This window comes from Asterias amurensis, chromosome 18, assembly GCF_032118995.1.
Source record: "Asterias amurensis chromosome 18, ASM3211899v1".
NCBI lineage: Eukaryota > Metazoa > Echinodermata > Asteroidea > Forcipulatida > Asteriidae > Asterias > Asterias amurensis.
In genome coordinates this window covers 5,828,741-5,850,100 of record NC_092665.1, presented here as the reverse complement: position 1 = coordinate 5,850,100, position 21,360 = coordinate 5,828,741, and the positions used below count along the sequence as shown (strand labels likewise).

General features: G+C 38.6%; 2 protein-coding genes across 2 annotated transcripts; one reads left to right on the top strand and one right to left on the bottom strand.

Moving 5' to 3' along the window:
- Positions 1–4,050: 4,050 nt before the first annotated feature.
- LOC139951050 (uncharacterized) lies at positions 4,051–5,660 on the bottom strand. Its single transcript, XM_071949868.1, has one exon. It carries the CDS (start codon positions 5,658–5,660, stop codon positions 4,848–4,850), a length of 813 nt encoding a protein of 270 aa, XP_071805969.1. The 3' UTR covers positions 4,051–4,847.
- Positions 5,661–14,801: 9,141 nt separating this feature from the next.
- On the top strand, positions 14,802–17,455 carry LOC139950947 (intestinal-type alkaline phosphatase 1-like). Its single transcript, XM_071949781.1, has 4 exons — positions 14,802–14,837; positions 16,028–16,202; positions 16,766–16,941; positions 17,336–17,455. Exons 1-4 carry the CDS (start codon positions 14,802–14,804, stop codon positions 17,453–17,455), a joined length of 507 nt encoding a protein of 168 aa, XP_071805882.1.
- Positions 17,456–21,360: the final 3,905 nt, after the last annotated feature.

The window sequence follows — 21,360 nt, the reverse complement described above, 5'->3', positions numbered from 1 at the left end:
ATAGATTGCAGACTGGGACCCTGTCTTCATCCGCATTGATGAAGACAGTTACCTGCTATTTAGATCCAGTGATTTCATTGGATACAAAGATGTAATTGAATAAATCAACATCAAGTCGAGCGCCATGTGGGAGCTCGTCGAGCCTGCCGAGTGATTTATCTCCAGATGTTCCAATCCAGCATGCAGGAGCGTAGTTCCTCAGCGCTGGCCAAGCCGGTGTCTCGATTCAGGTTGTCTACGAAGGAGAGACGTCTTAAATTGGATAAATTCAGTGAATGCTACCGTATCTGGGCTTGTTTTATTTGGTCTGAGGTAACCTCGGTCGACCAATCAAAACACAGATATGGAAAGCTTACTTTCGGCCGCCCGCATGCTATGTGTCCACATGTGTGGTGTATTTATACTATACATACAATGTGCATGAACTTGCATGTAATGTTGGTGTATAATTTGACCGCGTAACTTTATGTGAAATGAATGTAGGTCAAAGATGAAGTACGCGCCGGTTTGGAGGTCGGTCTCTGGTGTTATTAGGGACCTTTTCCAAGTGACGTCATAACCATAGTTTTGGGGTCGCGGCTCTATGGGGCGCCAAATGTAAAACATTTATTAAACGCAATTATTTACATATAATTCATTATACAGCACATAGTTCATTATTCATCGATTATTACTTTTGACTTATATTTACAAATAACAAATTTTAAACCACACAATTATACATAAGCTTTGCAAGGGTGATGACACACACCGCAAGCATAAAGAATCATAATCACTGGTTTTGAATAGCTTACCATTACCCTCCATTTTACTTCAGCTAAAGAATTTATATTTAATATATATAGGCCCTGGCTACAAAAACTGTCTCCATTTGCAGTGGTATGTGGTAACCCGTTTTCTACACATTAACAGCCCCCCCCATACATGTTTTGAAAACACCCTACCTTTGATCTTGTTTTTCTTTAACTTGTCCATTATAGTTGCATCATGCAGTTTGCTCTCTAATCCAACCCTTTCACGTTTTCTCTGCATTGCTATACATACAATGCATTACACCCCACTTTTGTGGTCCAGTAATCCATTCTTTCATACGACCATCATTTGTACTCATACTCCTATTGGGGTTCGTAGCATAGTGCCTGCCCCTATATACATCCACGATCTTAGGTTAAAGTCACCTGGGCCAAATTTCATAGAACTGCTCAGCAAAAAAACTTTCACTTGGCAAAAAAAGTCTTCCTTGGTAAAAGAGTATTAGGCCTACCAACAAAATGTCCACGTGGTTTTCAGGAAGAGCAAGCAACAGCTGACTACGTACAAGCAATAGGCAACTGTGGCTGGTAAGCCTGTTTTTATCAAGGCAGAAATGTAATGCTAAACAAATTGTTGTGCCTAGCAGCTCTATGAAATTGGGCCCAGTGGGTTTTCAAATTAATAGAAACTTTGACTGGCTATAATATTCCCGTTTTTATGGATCCTTCCCTTAATCCATTCCCCCCATTGTCTATAATAGGAAATGTATTTTTTCCGCCTCGCAAGAAGGTCCAGTTTGGATCGAAAGCTAATTATAAAAGGCCATCTACCCACTCATTGCTGCACGAAGCTTTTATATGTAATTCTACACGCCATTTCATTTTTTTTTTTTTTTTCTTTTTTTTTTTTTTACAAACAATGATGGTTGTTAATTTTGCTCATGCAGTTATTTTGATATACATATTGGACAACTTTCATTTTATAGGGCAACGAAAGCGTTCGTTCAGTTATACACATATATTTTTTTGTTGTAAAATGTATTACTTTTAAATACAAGTAAAATAGTGGATAACATGATTTATGTTATGTGAATAACATCGTTATATAACAAGTTTACAATTCCCGCCTCATACGACACAACGTGCAGACAACATTCAGCTTTTGATTTCGCATCCAAGACGTCGACTGACACGTGACTACATCTTGCTGTGGCTTTGCGCATGCGTCAAGTCATCACCAATGTTGTCTGCACGAGTTGAGGACCCCCAAACTGTGGTTTTGACGTACGTTCGGAAATACCACAGCCGTGCTGGACGTGAACGTATAGCCTTTATAAAGGCGCACGCGGCACCTAGATGTCACTCATGCCACTCAAGAAAAGAGAAGAGCGAGAGTAGCGACGCAGCGAAGCGCCTTGAATAAAGACTAACGTTACAACGTGAACGAAGCCCGCGTTCACTTAAATCTAAAGGTCCCTAGTCACGAGCCTCGAACAATGACGTCAGATGTCCAGGCAACTATTGGTGCGTTCGATTAGTTTCCCCGGGTCGACCCCGGTGTGCTCATGCGGGTGGCGTATTTTATTTTTTTCAAGGACGAACGTGGACAGATAATCTCCCCACATTTGTCCTAGGAAAAGTCGCCTGTTTTTTTTTCCAGGACGAACGTGTGCAGATATTTACCCACGTTCTATCTGAGAAAAAATACGCATCATCACGTGACCCTTCTCGTGGTGACGTCAGTGCACCTCGTTACAGCCCCAAGTGCCCCGCTTTTCCAGAACGAACGTGGGGGTAATTATCTGTCCACGTTCGTCCTGGAAAAAATAAAATACGCCAGTTGGATGAGCACACCGGGGTCGACCCAGGGAACCTAAACGGACGCATCCATATAGTTTGTGTTGTGAACAGGGAGAGGGGTTTATTTGTCCAATGCGCAGGTGCGTAGTTCTGTCAATCCATGTGCTTTTGAATGAGGCACTGGGACCGACACTGCTCGACCCCACCGGTCTCATCTAGCATCACTGGGAAGGGCTGATGAGCTTGTACAACTTATATAATTCATGAGGGTCACTACTGGTCTATAAAAAGAGAGCAAGTTGAATTCGAGATTATTAGACTATAAGAAAATTATGCTGAATTTTACTTAATTGTGCGGGGCAAACGGTTGTTTATACCATTGTGCCATTTAAAAAACATAGCATAGCAACATAGCAACTTAAGTCTGATGGTTTCAAACTTAAGGGTTCGGATATTTTTTGTAGAATGACACAAACACAATGTTCACTGTTTTTCATTAAACTTGCACTGGTTGAAGATATAACGTTAAGTTTCCCTTACATTATTACTTGCAGAGGTGCTGTAGCTTTTGACAAAAAGAGCAAAACAGTGTCAGGAAAAAAATCAGACTGTAAATTGTATTAACCAAGAATTGTAGTTTAACATATATTAAAATACTCAAAACACAAAAACCAAAACAATCAACTGATACGGCGTCAATGTTCATTCCTTCAATGTTTTTAAAACATTCAAGTGACATCTGACCGTTTATAAAACTATGACATAGATCTTAACTTCTGGTACAATGGATACTAGTTTATTTAGATAACAATCCTTTGTATAAATATATGTATCAATTAATATGTTATGTATGCTAATGTTAATTCAAAAATCAATATTGTGTTTTTGACGGCCTGTAATGTTAATGTTTAAGGCAGTGGACACTATTGGTAATTACTCAAAATAATTATCAGCATAAAACCTCAATTGGTAACGAGTAATGGGGAGAGGTCGATAGTATAAAACATTGTGAGAAACGGCTCCCTCTGAAGTGACGTAGTTGTCGAGAAAGAAGCAATTTTCCACGAATTAGATTTCGAGACCTCAAGTCTAGAATTTGAGGTCTCGAAATCAAGCATGTGAAAGCACACAACCTCGAGTGAAAAGGGTGTCTTTTCTGTTATTATTATCTCGCAACTTCGACGCCCGGTTGAGCTCAAATTTTCACAGGTTTGTTATTTTAGGCAGATATGTGGAGATTCACCAAGTAAGAAGACTAGTCTTTGAAAATTAACAATAGTGTCCACTGTCTTTAGTTTTACTGTCAGCGACACTTTTCTGTAGTAAGGGGGATCAAGATGAAATGCAATATTGTGTAACTAGTTCGTATTCCGAAAGATTAAGTTACGATCAAAATGATGGTGTGTTTTGTTAGTACACCTTTTTATAGCAAGATTGGTTTGGTCAAAACGAATACCGAAACATTTCATCTGCATTATAAAAAACAAGTGCTCTCTCATGTAAAAACAAACAAACGCAACACTACGAGGACGAGTTATATACTTCACTATATCGAGACGTGTTCGGGGAAATACGGCACAATACAAATATCTTCCGGTAACTTGACAACGCTGTATCCTTTTGATCACAAGTTATCATTAGTTTAAATTCATAAGTATTAACAAATGTATCAATAGAAGACAACTGTTACCGGTTTTTATTATGTTGTTGCTTCAACAGGGTGCAGCTGTAGTCACCAATTTAATATTTGGAAATACAAAATGACCGGCGAAACAGGTGGCCATCATGAATTATGTTTTTTGCTGTCTCGGTCTGTATCAAGGAAGGTGAATTGCTTTGCTTTTCTTTACTACTTACTAAACTATCCAGTTTTTTGTGTTTTATTTTTAGTAATTTCAATGTTTAACTTTTTTTCGGGAAAAGAAATGATTAAAAGTAGTCATCAAGTACTTATTAAAGCACCCTTGGAAATTGACATTGAACATAACCAATTTTCCCAAAAGTGTTATAACTATAAAAACAAGAAAAGAATGGTAAACTGATATTTAGAGCACTGTTATTACACGTGAAAAAAATGTTTTCGTCACAATAAACACGTTTGCAAAATCACGTTTTAAAACATAACGTATTTTATCAAATTAATTGTCCTACATGCATTAAAACATCATCTAAACAAACTGCCCCATCTTAACACAATTAACTAGTGATTATTATATTTTGGAACACTATATAATCGCCCTTTTTATAAAGCGTTGTCTAAAACATTAAAACGTTTCGTGTGTTTTTATGTTTGATTTAGATTTCGTACAACAGGAATCCAGTAAAAGACGTGTAATGATGAGAGTTACTATATACATGACCGCGTACAGCTAAGTGAACTTGATCTCCATAGTGCAGGGGAATCAATGCACTGTTGCTCACTTGCTGATGACCTGCAGCGTGTACACCCCCTATTACAATGATGTTACCGTTCTTCCTCAGCTGGACATATAGGTAAGGCCCACTATTTGATTTCCGGACTGAGAACATCAATACGTATACCCCAGGCACGTTACACGTAAACGTGCCGTTATTCAACTTGAAATCAGTCCCTTCCTCTGAAAACAATAACTCTTCAAAGGGCAGAGGATCATAGTTGGATGGAGGGTTGAAGCTGGTATTCCTCACTGCAGTGAAAGCGGACCGTCGCATACTACATTCACCTGTTTCACCAGTCTGTCCAGCTTGTCCAGGTTCACCTCTCTCCCCCTTCAAACCATTCATCCCAGGCAGACCTTGAGGTCCTTGTTTCCCTGGTAGACCGACTCCTTGCTCTCCCTTCAGTCCATGTTCCCCTTTAGCGCCTGGCCCACCAACCAGTCCATCTGACCCCTTGTCTCCTTTAACCCCGGGTTGACCTACCTCACCAGGAGAGCCAGCATCACCTCTCTGACCTACAAGCCCTTGACCATGGTTCCCATTAGATCCAGGGATTCCTGGAATACCGGCTGGGCCCTGGCAGCAGGAGTTACACGTCAGTCCCGGATCAGGTGAAACTGCTGCTGTAGCCACCAAAAACTGAACTTGCATAAAAACGAAAACAATGGCCACTGCTATAGTAATCTTCATCTGTAAGTTGAAACATAGACGGAAAACAACCAATTACAACATTTATAGCAATTTTGTTTTCTTAGCTGGTAGGGTTTATCATTTGTCAGTTGATCCTCCCTTTTTATTATGAATTCGCCCGTAAGGTATCATATTGAATCAAACTGTACATTAATTGATTAACTGAATCATTGTAAGTTTGTTGAACTAAATCGGTTATTGAAGTGGTTGTTAGTTGTATTTTGAAATCACCTTTTCCAATATATTAGACTATTAAGAAGTTTAGCTTTGAGTCGTTGTCCAATTTGTTGTGGTATTTTTGCTTCGTTCTTCGGATAGAACGAAAAACCGTTGGTCTCATATGTTGTGTAACGCATGTAAACGATCACAGTGCACTTATCTAACAGAGAAGGGGTTCGCCCCGGTGTTATTGGCTGTGGCTGCTGTATGTGCCGTAGCACCTTGCAAACCCTGATAAGGTGCTTCATAATTGGTTCTCAGAGTTCATCACTTCAATAATCGGATTGCTCCTCTATGTGTGCGAATGATGGCAGGTATGTTGTAGTTTGAGCAGCGAAATGGGCCGTTTTGAAACAGTCCATCTCAGGACCTGGAAATTGGTTGATTAATACTTATTCTACTTAAAGATAAACTTTAAAAAGAATAGTTTAAAATGCGCTCGCCATTTTACACAACATTTGGCAATACAAACCATTTTATTTGCTAGGTTTTGCTGCCTGAAATAAAAACAAAATTATGGAGGTTGACTTTACAAACGAATAACAAGTTGGTAGTATTGAAAGGTTAATTTTAGACATCACAGTTCCGACCCATACATAATGATACACAAAACGTTACGCGACGATCATGTGGTGTCACTTGGAGCCACTCAGACAATAGAACTGACTTTAAAAAAAAATGTGCGGCTGCAGCTAAAACAGCACTCTTGAGTTTCCGTAAGTTTTGCTCATACAATGTTTCAGCAATGTTTCAGCAATGTTTCAAATATTGTTTTACAAATGTTAAAAAAAACAACTAGAGATTGAGAGTTTGTGAACAAACTCAAGGTGTTCGGTTTCCGGGAGTAAAAGCCTGGATTAAAAAAGAAATATTACACCTTGCTTTGTTCTCAAGATTTGTAATAAATGATTCAAATTACAAAAACTGTCAAAACCACGTGATTACGTCATCTAGTAAAAGTGTACGTTTGGTGACGTCATCGGTAATATTTGTTTTAAACCAGACCTTTGCCAAAGGATGTTTATTTCGACCTAAAAGACAATAAACCACGCCCTTCCAAATCATTTCACAGTCACTTCCCGTTTAAACAGGCCAAAAGGTCAACGAAAGTTCACCAACATATCCATTTCCGTCAAGTACGTAAAGCCCTTTCATATGATTTACAGATTGTCAAAATAGCTTATGTAGTTTAGGAAATATGAACTTAGGAAATATTGACTGACGACTGAAGAAAAGACTGTAACGGGCATGTATGTTTTAACCGTCTTGAACGAAGACTATTCTTCATGAAGCTTTTTCGCGCTCTATTGATAATATTTTAAAAAAGAAGTAAAAAAAAAACGTGGATCAAAAATAATGATTTTTTGAAATAACAATTTGAATTTTTATTACTCAATAATGGATGACGTCATCATGACCTAACTAACACATTATTCCACTCCTAATGCATATCTAACTATGTGCGAAGTTTCAAGTTCATACGAGTTTGGGAAGTGTGCTTTTGTTCGAGGACAAGGGACGAAGAGAAGAAGAAGATGAAAATCTGGATTGTTTTATTGATTTGTTTGTACTAAAGTTTTGTTTAATCCGGCAGTTTATTTTAGCAAGACCACTCCTAATTGCATGGGCCTTATGCTTTAACCATTCTGTTTTCTTTGAATGTTTTGTATTGTAACATCCATGTCTGTGCATGGAGGTAGAAATAGATTAGTTTACGTAACGTCCTTTCCTACTAGAGAAAGTTTGAAAGGGCTTATGTTATTTCAGAGATTTTTTTTCTTCAAAATATTTAACTCAAAATAACTTGGATAGTTGTTTTAACAAATAATCAAAACAATTGATGATTATGCTAAGTTCAAGAAGTAATAGATATCGTAATACTGACGTGAATTCCGTGGGCCCAAAACGCCCTTCACCCGGGGGGAGTGGTCGATCGATGTAACGTCTCTATTTTTCTCGGTGTTTAACCAAAACATGACCAATGTTCGTCATTTTGTACTGTTGTTTTCTCACATAATTAAAAGTCCCATGAATCACTGAAGTAGGTGGCCATCTCAGCGAAACTTCGTCTTCAATATCACATTGACCACTAAGCCATCAGAAGGGTAACATTTGAACAATTTGACGCTGAAGATTGAAATGAAATCGTTTTCGCAGCGTTCTGCATAGCTATATAGCTCTATGCATATCACACTATGGCACAGAGTACAACAAACTTGGCAGCATGCCACCAAATAAATTATGCCTAATACACTACACGTGTACGCCACAAGTGTTACGCACAACCAATGGGGAAATTTCGTAGTTCTTTATACAAGAAATTGTGACTTTTCAAACTCGATTTTGAACCAGAAGACGAGCTCAAAATGGGATCACGTCTGCGAGGCATTTACGGAGTTTTTAACGAACTTTCCGATGATGTGTCGATTGTAACAACCCATCATGTAGATCAAAAGTTATGATTTTTTGAAATAATAAACTTTGAAAATTCATAACTCAAGAATTGATGACGTCATCGTGACATAACTCAAACGGTTTCTTTTCCTTATACATATCTAACTTTGTGTGAAGTTTCAACTTTATATGTGCTTGGAAAGTGTGGTTTTTTTAGCGGACAATCGCCGCTAATAAGCAGAATGGATGATCACTGGAGCGTGCTCTGCTGCACCGCTAATACACTACACGTTGTGTGTATGCCTACGTGCAATGTTTATGCACATACCAATGGGGATTTACGTTGTTCTTTAGACGTGAATTTTGAAATTTTCAACCTCTCTTTTGAGCCGGAAGGCAACATCAAAATGGGGTCATGTCTGTGGGGCGTTTACGGAGTTTTCAATGACGTTTCAGATGATGTTTCGATTGTAAGAATCCCTCATGTAGATCAAAAGTTATGATTTTTTGAATTAATAAACTTTGGAAAATTCATAACTCAAGAATTGATGACGTCATCATGACGTAACTCACACGGTTTCTTCTCCTAATAAATCGCTAACTATGTGTGAAGTTTCAAGTTCATACGAGTTTTGAAAAGGCGCCTTTGTTAGCGGACAAGGGACGCTTAAGAAGAAGAAGAAGAAGAAGAAGTATAAAGAAAAAAAAAAAAAAAACGAACAAAAATAAGAGGTGTTTCGGGCTGTTGGCCCGAGCACCTAAAAAGAAAAAAAAAAAAACGAACAAAAATAAGAGGTGTTCCGGGCTGTTTGCCCGAACACCTAACAATTTTAGAATAAAGTTGAACTGGAAAACGAATAGGGGGTACGCAAGCTAAAAAGGTGCGAATCGTAATTTTCAGTTTGCCGCCATTCATCGTGTGTTGCCGTCAGTTGTCGCTGACGAATTTGCTAGCGACCGCAGACGGCTGCACAAAAATAGTCGCGTCTGTCGCTACTATGTAAGCCAGCCGACTCATTTGCCGAAATCAAACCTCTGTGTGTGGGTCGTATAAATAGTCGAGTTTGGCGTGATCACTAAGTTCAATAGTCTGGCCATCCTCTCATCAGACAGACTACGATCGAAATTGTGACAAACTCAAAACGACTAGACGCGGAATTTCGCGGCATGGAAACGTCATGCGACTGATAAATGCGATCGTCTTCGTCAAGGAAATGAGGGTTGCGTTCTCCAACGAAATCTGAACTCAATCACAATGAATTTCTTTGCCGTCACAAATTTGCTGACGGTCGCGACTGATAATTTCGGCCGTCTGCGGTCGCTAGCGGGTTCGTCAGAAATAAGTGACGGCAACACACGATGATTGGCGGCAAGTTCAAAAACTGCAATTCGCAGCTCAATGTTGCTTGCCGTACCCCTATTATATTCGTCATAGTGTGAGCCAGTTAGCACAAGGCCGATGATTGTTTAGACCCAAACAAACTGGAATACGGTGGTCGAGATAATACTTATGAATAATTCGTTGACAAGACTTTAATTTTGAGCTGAACTCGTTTTAAAAAGTTGTGGTTTCAGCGCAGCTATGCAGGCAATAAATTATTGGCATTTGTGAGCAATTTTACAACTCCCGTAAAGTAAAAAAAAATGTTAATGTTTTTGAAATGCCGTTTCACGCAATTGAAAACGAATGCGAAACCCAGCGAAAATACAATGGTTTCGAAAACAAAGTATGGCAAATTCTAAGTTTTGAACAAGGTAAAGAACTAATGCAAAAAGTAGCTCCGAAATCTCACAGAAAGCATGGAGCATTTAATGTAATTGCCCTTAAATCATGACAATAACGGTGCTTCTAACAAACTGCAGGCGATGTATTAGCCGACCGACTCAATCACAACTACAGAACCGTTTAAAACGAAATGGTTACAAAGACTTAGCACATTTCCTAAAATGTAAATGACTCGTGTGAACGCACAACAACAGTCCTGCTAAAAACGTACCATCATTTTAGTTTACATTTTTGACATATTTTTAAATGTTTTAACTGAGTGTAAATGTTGCCTATAGTGTTGTAACATTCTTGCAATATGACTACAGAATGCCTCAAAACAAGAGTAACCTATCACTATGGTAATACAGAACAACTGTCGCATGAATCGTGGCGATTAAAGAATTTGTGAACCTTTGCCGCAAGCGACAGCTTCCCCTTGCCTCGGTTGACCTTTGCCCCCTCGGATTCCCTAAAGACTATCAGTATCTTTATTAAGGTAACACTTCTTAAAAATAATGCAATGGTCACGTCGAACGATGCAATCTCATATATTGTTTACCGTTCTACAATATGTTTTTAACGAGCAGAACGTCAAGCGCGGTTTATGTCAATCCAGTGGAAAAGAACTTGAAGTCAAATTTTGAACAAGACATTGCACTGATAAGTGTAAAAAAAAAATGCCTCGTCCAAAACCACCTGCAAGTAGTGAGGGGAAAACCCCTTTGAGGCAATGCTTTACGGCAAGGTTTCAAAGGGAGATGCAACTGGGTTCATATGTCTGTGTACAATCACAGTATCACCACAGTTCACTAAGATGGCAGAGCTTGAGGAGAGAAGAGACCTAACCACTGCATATGAGAATATCAGCTGTATCGAGTGGTGGTCCTTTTGGTCAAAACCTGCAACCGCGTTCCATTGAGGTACCCTCATCGCACCGCATGCATCTAAAAGCCAAAGTCCGGGTCTGACAGTATAACGAGAAAAACTTACCTTGATGACGATGTGTTCTTGTAGTACAAGCTTTCTCAGTTTCTCTCTTCCGATAAGATACGAAGTTGTTATGAACCCTGCTGCTGGGAGCGCGTTTAAATACTGCTGTATTTTCATTGAAGTGCTCATCAGTCTACTTCGGGGTTTGATTGACAATCGATGAGTAGCCAATCAAAGATACGTGTTAAAGTCACTGATTGAATGCAGTGACTTACTCTACCATTGGTTTGGACGAGGCTGTATGTTACAATTGTGGGTCAATACCGTGTTAAAGTCACTGATTTATGGCAGTGACTTACTCTATCATTGGTTTGAATGATACTGTATGTTGAGTGGATGCCAATGGTGAAAAACTCTACACTACATTGTGATTGTAGTAAAGTCACTGATTGAAAGCAGTGACTTACTCTACCATTGGTTTGGACGAGGCTGTATGTTGCAATTGTGGGTGAACACCGTGTTAAAGTCACTGATTTATGGCAGTAACTTACTCTATCATTGGTTCGAATGAGACTGTATGTTGAATGGATACCAATGGTGTAAAACTCTACACTACATTGTGTATGTGGTAAAGTCACTGATTGAAAGCAGTGACTTACTCTATCATTGGTTTGGATGAGGCTGTATGTTACCAATGGAGCTCAATTTGTACATGCTTCAATGGTATGGTATTTTTACATGTATATCCGCCCTACTGGGTTGCACTGTGTGATTGCTTCCTGAAGTTCCTGGCCAGTTTCCTTCTATTTCCGCTCAATTGATGTATTTCTCTGATGATTGTGAGTTAAAGTGCAAGTTTATTATCAAAGAAAGAACTGCGCACGCAATATATATATACTGTTCAGATGGATCTCTTTCGTTCTTCCACTCTTTTGAAGTATATGTTTACTAACACTAACTCAGTGTGTTTTTTTCCGAAATCGAAATGCAATGACAATGTATTTATAGTAGAGTGCGCCACCAACAGAGCAACATTAAAAGCACTGGACACCATAGGTAATTACTCAACAGAATTGCTAGCATAAAGACTTACTTGGTAATGAGCAATGGAGAGATGTTAATAGTATAAAACATTGTTAGAAACGGCTCTCTCTGAAGAAACCTAGTTTTTGAGAAAGAAGTATTTTCTCGAGTTGTTAAAGGTCTCAAACTGAAGGCATCTGAAAGCACACAACTTGTGCGACGGGGGTGATTTTCCCATTATTCTCTCGCAATTTCGACGACTAATTGAGCTCAAATTATTGTTCACGGGTTTGTTAATTTAAGAATATGTTGAGATACACCAAGTGAAAAGACTCACTAGTGGTTGAAAGTTACCTATTAATGTGTCCTGCCTTTGCCCTTAAAGGGTATTTTTAAACTGAGTTTCAATTGTATTCTTTGTTTTCTCAGAGTCTACTACCACCGAAACGCACAAATGTTTTTGGGAAACAAGAATATTCAATGGAGCAGAAACAATCAATACAAACCACAAAAATCAAAAACAATCAAATTAACTTTTGGATGAGATTGAAGTAATTTTGATTGTTTTAAAAAACACGTATGGCAGGATTCCGCCTTGGGCCGGTGTCTCATGGAAATCTGTCCCCGGAGATTCTGTCCCCATCTTGGGCAACTTCTTTGACATAAAGGACTCGTTCATATTTTGGAAATCTCAAAATTGTCAAAATGTGCTTAAAGGCAGTGTACACTATTGGTTAATTACTCAAATTAGCATAAAACCTTACTTGGTAACAAGTAATGGGGAGCTGTTGACAGTATGAAAGACTGTGAGAAACGACTCCCTCTGAAGAGACGTAGTTTTCGAGAAAGAAGTAATTTTCCACGAATTTGATTTCGAGACCTCAGAATTAGATTTTGAAGTGTCGAAATCAAGCATCTGAAAGCACACAACTTCGTGTGACAAGGGTGTTTTTTCTCTCATTATTATCTATGCACATTCAATCGTTACGCGGGGAGGGGTGGGGGTAGGGATGGGAGGGGAGGCGTTGGTGAACCCATTATGACGAATCAAGCCGTTGTCACAGATTTAAACATCTTTTTTTTTCTGGAGGGCTTTCGTAACTATTAGTTTTTCGATGTGATTTTTTTTTAAACAAATCTTATTACAACTCCTCATACAATTATGCTGAAAAACCGTTACAGTAACACAAAGTATAAAATTGACCGACATAGTTTACCACTTTAGTAAAATGCAGAGTTAACCTCGGCACAATACTTTGAAGGAGTCCCATTTTTTGTAAAACTTCACAGTAGATTAATTGGTATTAAAAATTACAGATGTGAAGTTGATGATATAGTACAAGTACCGATATAGATAATGGCCATTTGAAATATGAAATTAAAGTTTAAGAACCGATAATTTGTTTCCAAGGTTCAAAAGCCAAAGAATGAATGACATGATAAGTTATTGCTGTTCTATAGTTATGAAGTCTGTAATTCAAACTGACTATGACCTCAGTTTCATTACTTCTGATTTTGTTACTTTGATTTCAACATTAACATGGTTAATTTGGATCTATATGCTGACTGCAGGAGGCAATGTGCTACCACAAAGTAAGTAGGCATATAGTGGTTCTCGCTTGAAAAGAGTAGAGCTCCATTTGACTTTTCACGGATCAAAGTTGAATATGATAATGTATGCAGACTTAGTGATCACATTGTTTCACGCGAGATCTGGTTGTACGAGAGCTCTGTTGTTTTGCGTGTTGTTATCACGTGAATAGAACCCGTGTTTTTGACGCATTGTGCCCTGTTCCATTGTCTTTTATTGATAGTTTAACGACGTACGAACACAACAAATATTACAGCCGATTATTTTTTATCGAAAAACACAGAAGATGAGGGTCGAGAAAGAACACACCTTAATCTCATAACAAAATACCCGGTATATGTATTTCGGTGTTGCAATTAATATAACAATACTGTTTAGAACTATATGCCAATTAGATATCTGCATAGTGATTAATTAAATGAAAATGAATACCCCCCATAATAAAAAAATGGATATTTTATTTAGTAAATTAAAGTTGTTTTATGTCAATAATTATTTTTTAAGTGCACTCTTGATCAATTTATCCTATTTACAAGGAGCTTCAACATCTGCAAAAGCTCAATCACGAAACCCATAAAATTCCACCAATGATCTTTCAGTTCTGAGCAGACGACACTATCTGATTGTCTTCGAGTAGTGTTTGTAGTGTTTGTATAAATTAATCGTTGTATGGTGCGAAGTACTGGAATGACCTGGCTAGTGACAGTTTGCAGAAAGCTATTACCAGAGAGCAAACACTCAATACGAATAAAGCTAAGAACGTAGTGTTTTTCGTCGGAGATGGGATGGGTATAACAACCGTTATAAAGGAGATCACGGGGAAGAAACAGACCTCGAATGGGATAAGTTCCCTAGTGTAGCTTTGTCAAAGGTAACAATAATTATTACGTCTCGAACATACACACTGAAACAACTACTGCAGGAGATCTTCACCGTTTAAAAAACCTCCCACTTAAAGCAGGCCTGGGGTCGATTTCACAAAGAGTTAGGACTAGTCCTAGGAGATATTAAAAACGTATGGGTAGTCCAAAGTTAGGACGAGTAACTCGTCCTAAGTCGAGATAAGACTAGTCCTAGACTAATCCACCCACTGGTTTATATACATGAAACGCCCTTACTACTACTTTTTAAACTGCAATGCAGGAGTAACTCATCACTAGTAATCGTGCAGTGATCATGCAAACAAATTGCACTCGTCGAAGCCCACACTCTCATAATGGTACCGCATCGAAACAAGCCAAGTCATGTCACGGTAAAGTAATAACAAATGTTATTTATGATTACAATAATATTGTTTAACTATTGTGCGGAAAGTTGCCGGTTGTGGGTTTTTAAGAGAATTATTTTGCACCAATGCAGGTATATTGTGGGAATGTAATTTTGCATAATTACTGCAGATTATTTTCGCGCTGACTTTAAGCCAGCCATGGGTGAGTTTTTGGCGGTTGAATTGGACGTTGGATAATCACTGGACAATGACTGAAACATCTATTGGTACGACCTCCAATACGCAGCCCTGTACTTTGATTTGGACATTCAAACAGAAATGCGCCGTACTTTTGACCGAATGAGGGCGCTATCAAACATATTTGTATCACGGGGTTTATTCATTCATCCCCAAACAGTTATTAAAGACTGGAAAACATAGCCACCACATTACAATCATATAAACCAAGGACAATAAAACCTTTAAAGGAGCCATTACAACCCGTCTCTAAAGCAACATTAACGGCGCAACAAGTGGACGAATCGTGGGACGGGATTGACGGGGATTGGTGACGGGGATTGACCTTAGAGGCGAGAGGTTACTCTTTTGCGTTATTCACGAGCCTCGCAGTGTGACGTCAGATGTTCAGGCTAGTATATCCCTATAGCCTGAACATCTGACGTCACACTTCGAGGCTCGTGAATGATAACGCTAGAGAGTGGCCTCTAGCGTAGGTCAATCCTTGTCCATCTTCACCTTTCACCTAGATTCATATGCAGATGACCGCTAGTACAAACGCCAAAAATCACCTCGGACCAATCAAAACACGGAAACAGAATGCTTACGTCACTGCACGTTTATCTAATGAAATCAGTGTCCAAATATGATACAAATAGTGGGTGTGCCCGATAAGCTTCCCTGGGTCGACCCCGTGGTGCTCACTCGGGTGAACCCCTGACAAGAGCTAATCGAACGAACACACTCGCCCTCTCGTGGTGATGGCATGCACCTCAGGTCACCCCAAGTGACCCACTCCACAAGCAGGGGGGGGGGGGGGGGGGGAGGCGGCGCTAACACGGGTGAGCCCCGTCAAAGCTATTCTAAAGTACCGGGGCAGATCGGGGTCGACCCAGGGAAGCTAAACGAACGCACCCACTATATTGAGTGCGCCCCACGTGGTCAAACATACGGAGCATTTAGTCTGAGAATATTTCCTGCACTCTTTCATCCTCTAGACGTACAATACCGACAGGCAAGTACCGGACTCGGCTGGTACGGCTACTGCTTATTTTAGTGGTGTTAAAACCAAGACAGCAGTGATAGGGCTAGACGATTCTGCTATTAAAGGAGATTGTAAATCTAGTCTCAATGCTAATGTGGAGTCTGTTATGATATCTGCTCAAAAGTCTGGTAAGTTAAAAAGAACGTCAACATATTCATATAATGTTTTATAACACACCTCTTGCCTTTTTCTGTATTCTCGTTGGCTGAAACACGGTCTCGTGGGATAAGCTTAGTCTAGTGATCGGGCGCATGTGTTTTGCGGGAACTAGCTCTTTGAAAATAGTGCCCTGTTACAGCGCCCTCTCTTGACTTGAACCGTGAACAGCAACTACAAAACTTCCTTTCTTTTCCACGTGTTGTTCTTATTTCACATTTTAAGACCGACACAATTCGGTAACTAGTGTACGTCTATTCCCCCCTCGGGCCTGTTAGTGACCAGAAGAGGGACCTATTTCCCTTGGCCTTCAGCCTCGGGAAATAGGTCCCTCTTCTGGTCACTCAAAGTCTCTCGGGGGTAGACGTACAATTACCTCATTGCCAGTCAATGTGTGTATAATAAGTATGATTTACTTTCATTGATTTGTTGTCAAGTGTTTTGTATTAATTTTAATCTTGTGTTCTTGAAATTGTATCGATCGAATATAATAGCTAATAAATTAGGTTTTCGTTGCTTTGTGTGCTTTCTAAAGGCAAGGCAACGGCATTCGTCAGCACTGCCCGTGTGACACACGCTACCCCTGCCGCACTTTACGCACATTCGCCCCATCGAGACTGGGAGTGTGACTCTGATATACCGCAGAAGGAAACTGACATTGGTTGCAGTGACATCGCTCAGCAACTCATAACACTCGGACAGGATAAACAGGTACAATCTGCAACATTGACACAAACCTGTGTTTGCGTTCACTATTCTGAATGTACCTTTTGATTATTCGATACCTTTACCAATATCATGGGTTATTTTGGTTTTTGAATCAGAGTATCTCACAAACTGACCGGCAATGAAACAGGTAGCTGGAAGCATTCGATAGTTAATCAATTTAAACAGTTAATCAATTTAAACAGTTAATCATTTTTTAGCATTTTTTTTAAAGCGTGCTCACATAATGAAAGGCTGGCAAATGTGATTATTTCAAACTTACTAGCAGCACTTCCGATCAGCTTCCTAGAATACCCTACCTGCTAGTCATTGCTGCTTGCCGACCACCAACTTCATGGTACGGTAATTTTTATACTAATTCTTCATTAATCTATGCCAGGTTATAATGGGTGGGGAAAGGATGAAAATGTTACCGAGAGAAGCTGCCGACCCAGAGTATCCTGAAGACTCTTCTAAAGCTGGATCTAGAAATGATGGACGAAATCTCATCGGTATGTAAACCTGACCAAATTTAAACCCAATTATTGATGACTATTGCACCATTTTGCTTTAACAGCTTCTGATCCCATCCAGATTCCATAGAAACCGAGCTACTGAAATCAATAATGCTGAATTGATAATGGTGAATCAAAATTGGTTGATCGATAATTATTAGTCGATATTGGTGAGTCGATATTTGTAAATCAATAACCACTATTCGATGTTGGTGAATCGATAATGGTGATTCGATAATATTTGTGGATCAATAATTGGTGAACCGATAGTCGTAAAAAGATAACTGTGAATCAGTAATGGAGAATCGATAATGGGAAAAGATAATATTGAAACGACAATGGTAAATCAATATTGGTAAGTCGATAATGGTGAATCGATAACTGTCCATGAGCCACAAGGCGCTGACATTACCATAGAGACAGCATGGTGCGTAGTTATAGAAGATAGGAGGAATGTACTTGAATATAAAGTGGTAATGAATCTGAAATAAAAGATTCGTTTTTACAAATCCAAAATTATGTATGATGTATACTTTACATATAATTTAGTACTAGTAGTTACGTTTTACTCCTAAGCTAGGAGCTTTGTCAATTATATGTTTAGTAACGTCGTACATATTTTTGGATTTGTAAAAACGAATCTTTTTTTTCATGATCATCAACAATCCAGACGAACTTATTTATATGCAGTGGACACTATTGGTTATTACTCAAAATAATTATTAGCATACCTTACTTGGTAACGAGTAATGGGGAGAGGTTGATAGTATACAACATTGTGAGAAACGGCTCCCTCTGAAGCAACGTAGTTTTCGAGAAAGAAGTAGTTTTCCACGAATTTGATTTCGAGACCTCATAATTAGATTTTGATGAGCATCTGAAAGCGCACAATTTCGTGTGACAAGGGAGTTTTTTTCTGTCATTATTATCTCGCAACTGCGCCGACCAATTGAGCTCAAATTTTCATAGGTTTGTTATTTTATGCATAATGTTGATATACACCAAGTGAGAAGACTGGTCTTTGACAATTACCAATATAGTCCAGTGTCTTTAATGGTAATGAATCTATTCATCTTATAATTATTCTTGTCTGTTTATGTTCTTTTAAAATGTTGTGTTCTTGTTGAAGTATCTCTCATCAAAATAGTTGCACTTGATCAAACCTTGACTTTATAGATGTTTTTATAGTTCCACAGCATTTAATTTTCTTTCGGTCACATGAAGCTCTTGCTATATACTACGAATTGAAACAATCAAGCAAGGATTTGTTTCACTAGTTGTTTTACAATATTATGTTTTGTTTAAGACGAATGGCAAGCAGGTAAAGACAAGACAAACAGCAAGTACGTGTGGAATTTGGAACAATTTAAAGACGTCAATCCACTTGAAACTGACAACCTTTTAGGTGAGTTGTTGTTTTATGTACCAATTGTACAAGTACGAACAATCGTCTGTCGTTCGGAACATGATTGTGCCTACAACCTTTGCGCCGCATAAATCTTGGGCTAAATGTTCATGTAAATAGGTCAAGGATGTGGGCTTAGTAGAGGGTTTCATCTTGGTATCGAAGGTTGTGTCACTTATTTGGCTTGGGCTTTAGGCTAGGTGCCGTTGATCTCGAATTCAAGCATCTGAAAGCACACATCTTCGTGTGACAAGGGTGTTTTTTTCTTTCATTATTATCTCGCAAGTTCGACGACCAATTGAGCTCAAATTTTAACAATTTAATTAATTTTTTTTTTTTTTTTTTTTTTTTCCCCCTGGAGGGGGAAATTTATTCAAGTTTCTTCAATGTACAAAGCTACACAAACTACTGGTAAAACCAACTACTTATAGAACGATACTAAGAGAGAAATGGCAAAATGCAAAAACAGGAAGTTTGATGATTATGCAAGGCATTTAGTTGGTACATAGCAATACAAAAGGCTCACATTTGGTATTGAACTTATCTAAGTTGTTATTCTTAACAAAGATCATTTTTTCCATTACAAAATAATGATTTATTTCCTTTTTGATAAGAACAAATGAGGGCTTTCTGTCGTTCATCTTCATCCGATAAATATGAAAACCAAACAGCTTAGTCGTGTTGTCAAAATTAATGTCAATGTTCAGTGTATTAGTCAACCATTTTTTTTATCTGACGCCAAAAATACAGAGACACCTTGCAATTACAAAACAAGTGGACTAGTGTCTCTTCTTCCCTTTTACAAAAAGTACACAGATTAAAATTCTTCCGACCAATTTTTAGAAAGAAAGGAGTTTACACCCAGAATTCTATGCACCAATCTAAACTGGAACCAACTTAACTTGGTGTCACATGTACAGTTAAAGGGTAAACCACAGAAAATGTGCCATTGAGGAATCGGAAAAATCACGCCAATTTTTTCTTCCCATTTAACAATAAACTTGTGCACAACTTTTTTTGCTGGAGGTGAAAACACTGTACAGACGGGTGGAGCCCTTTATATCCATCAACAAAGTCTCAAAATTAAATGGTAAAAAAGGGCGAGCAATTTCTGTGGTTTCTCCATTCAGTTCATTACGGAAGGAATGTTTGATTGTACATGACACTTAACAAAGCTGCACCAAGCATTAAGAACATCAATCCAAAAATGGTTTTGATTTTCGGCCCCTTTTAAATAGATCAGCAATGAGTGTTCGAAATCTTCAAAAAAAGAGTGACCCAACCCAAGTTATTTGAACTTAGAAATCTGCGGATCCAGGTGACCTTAAGGCTTTTATATACGAATGCATGTCAATCATTTTAACTCCTCCATGACTATAGCCTTGAATCATCTGGTTCCTGGACACACGGTCATTCCCTTTCCATATAAAGTTATAGAACATACAGTCTAATTCTTTGATAACATTGCTAGGCGGGTTGGGGAGAGTTAAAATAAGAAAAGTAAGCTTAGATAAAAGGAGCGACTTTGTTACAGTAACTCTCCCCAGCACCGTTAGGTTACGTTTAGACCACTGCTCAATTAAACTTTTAATAGCAGAAATGACCTTGGTGTAGTTCAAATTCACCATACTAGCAAGATTAGTGTTAAAGTCTATACCAAGGGCTCTGAAAGAGTTTTCAGCCAAAACCCAGTTAACTTTGATGTGCTCACAAATCCCTTTCTTACGCCCTTTGTTACTACCAATCCAAACCGCATTAGTTTTGTCAATATTGACTTTTAAGCCAGACATTCTAGCAAAGGCCGCAAGTATTTCAAAGGACTTTTCAAAGGAGCCTTCTGAGCCGTCTAAAAAAAGAACTGTATCATCAGCATACTGGGAAAGTCTGAATTCACAACCGCTAGCCATTATGCCTTTAAGCACTTTGTCTTTTCGGATCAACATTCCGAACACTTCTGCACATAAAAGGAATAGGTAGGGGCTCAAACCGTCACCCTGTCTACAACCTCTTTCAATCTTAAAAGATTCGGAAAGAAAACCATTCACAAGAACGGAAGCTTTTGCCCCGCTATAAAAAACACTGAACCATTTCTGAATGGAAGGGCCAAAATTAAATTGTTCAAGAACCTTCAAAATGAAACTGTGTGAAACTGAATCAAAGGCTTTTTCAAAATCAATTAACAAAAACATACCGGGAATATTATTGTTTTCTGTAAAATTAAGCAAGTCGTACATCAGCCTAATGTTTTCTCCAATATACCGGCCACTAAGAAAACCCTTTTGTTCTTCATGAATAATGAAAGGAAGAGCTTTTTTAAGTCTATCAGAAATGCAAGAAGAGGCTAGTTTATATGAGGTATTCAAAATGAAATAGGTCTCCAATTTTTAAGAAATTGGCGTGGCTTGTCCCCCTTAGGCAACATCGTAACATTACCATACTGTTGCGTAGTTGAAAGACTCCCTGAGGAGTATGCATAATTTAAAGAACGCAACAGGTACCATGCAA

Coding starts and splice junctions, on each gene's coding strand:
- LOC139951050 (XM_071949868.1), bottom strand. CDS start 5,660: ATGAAGATTACTATAGCAGTGGCCATTGTTTTCGTTTTTATGCAAGTT.
- LOC139950947 (XM_071949781.1), top strand. CDS start 14,802: ATGGTACCGCATCGAAACAAGCCAAGTCATGTCACG. Junction 14,838..16,027: donor ACAAGCCAAGTCATGTCACG/GTAAAGTAATAA, acceptor TTCATCCTCTAG/ACGTACAATACCGACAGGCA. Junction 16,203..16,765: donor GATATCTGCTCAAAAGTCTG/GTAAGTTAAAAA, acceptor TGCTTTCTAAAG/GCAAGGCAACGGCATTCGTC.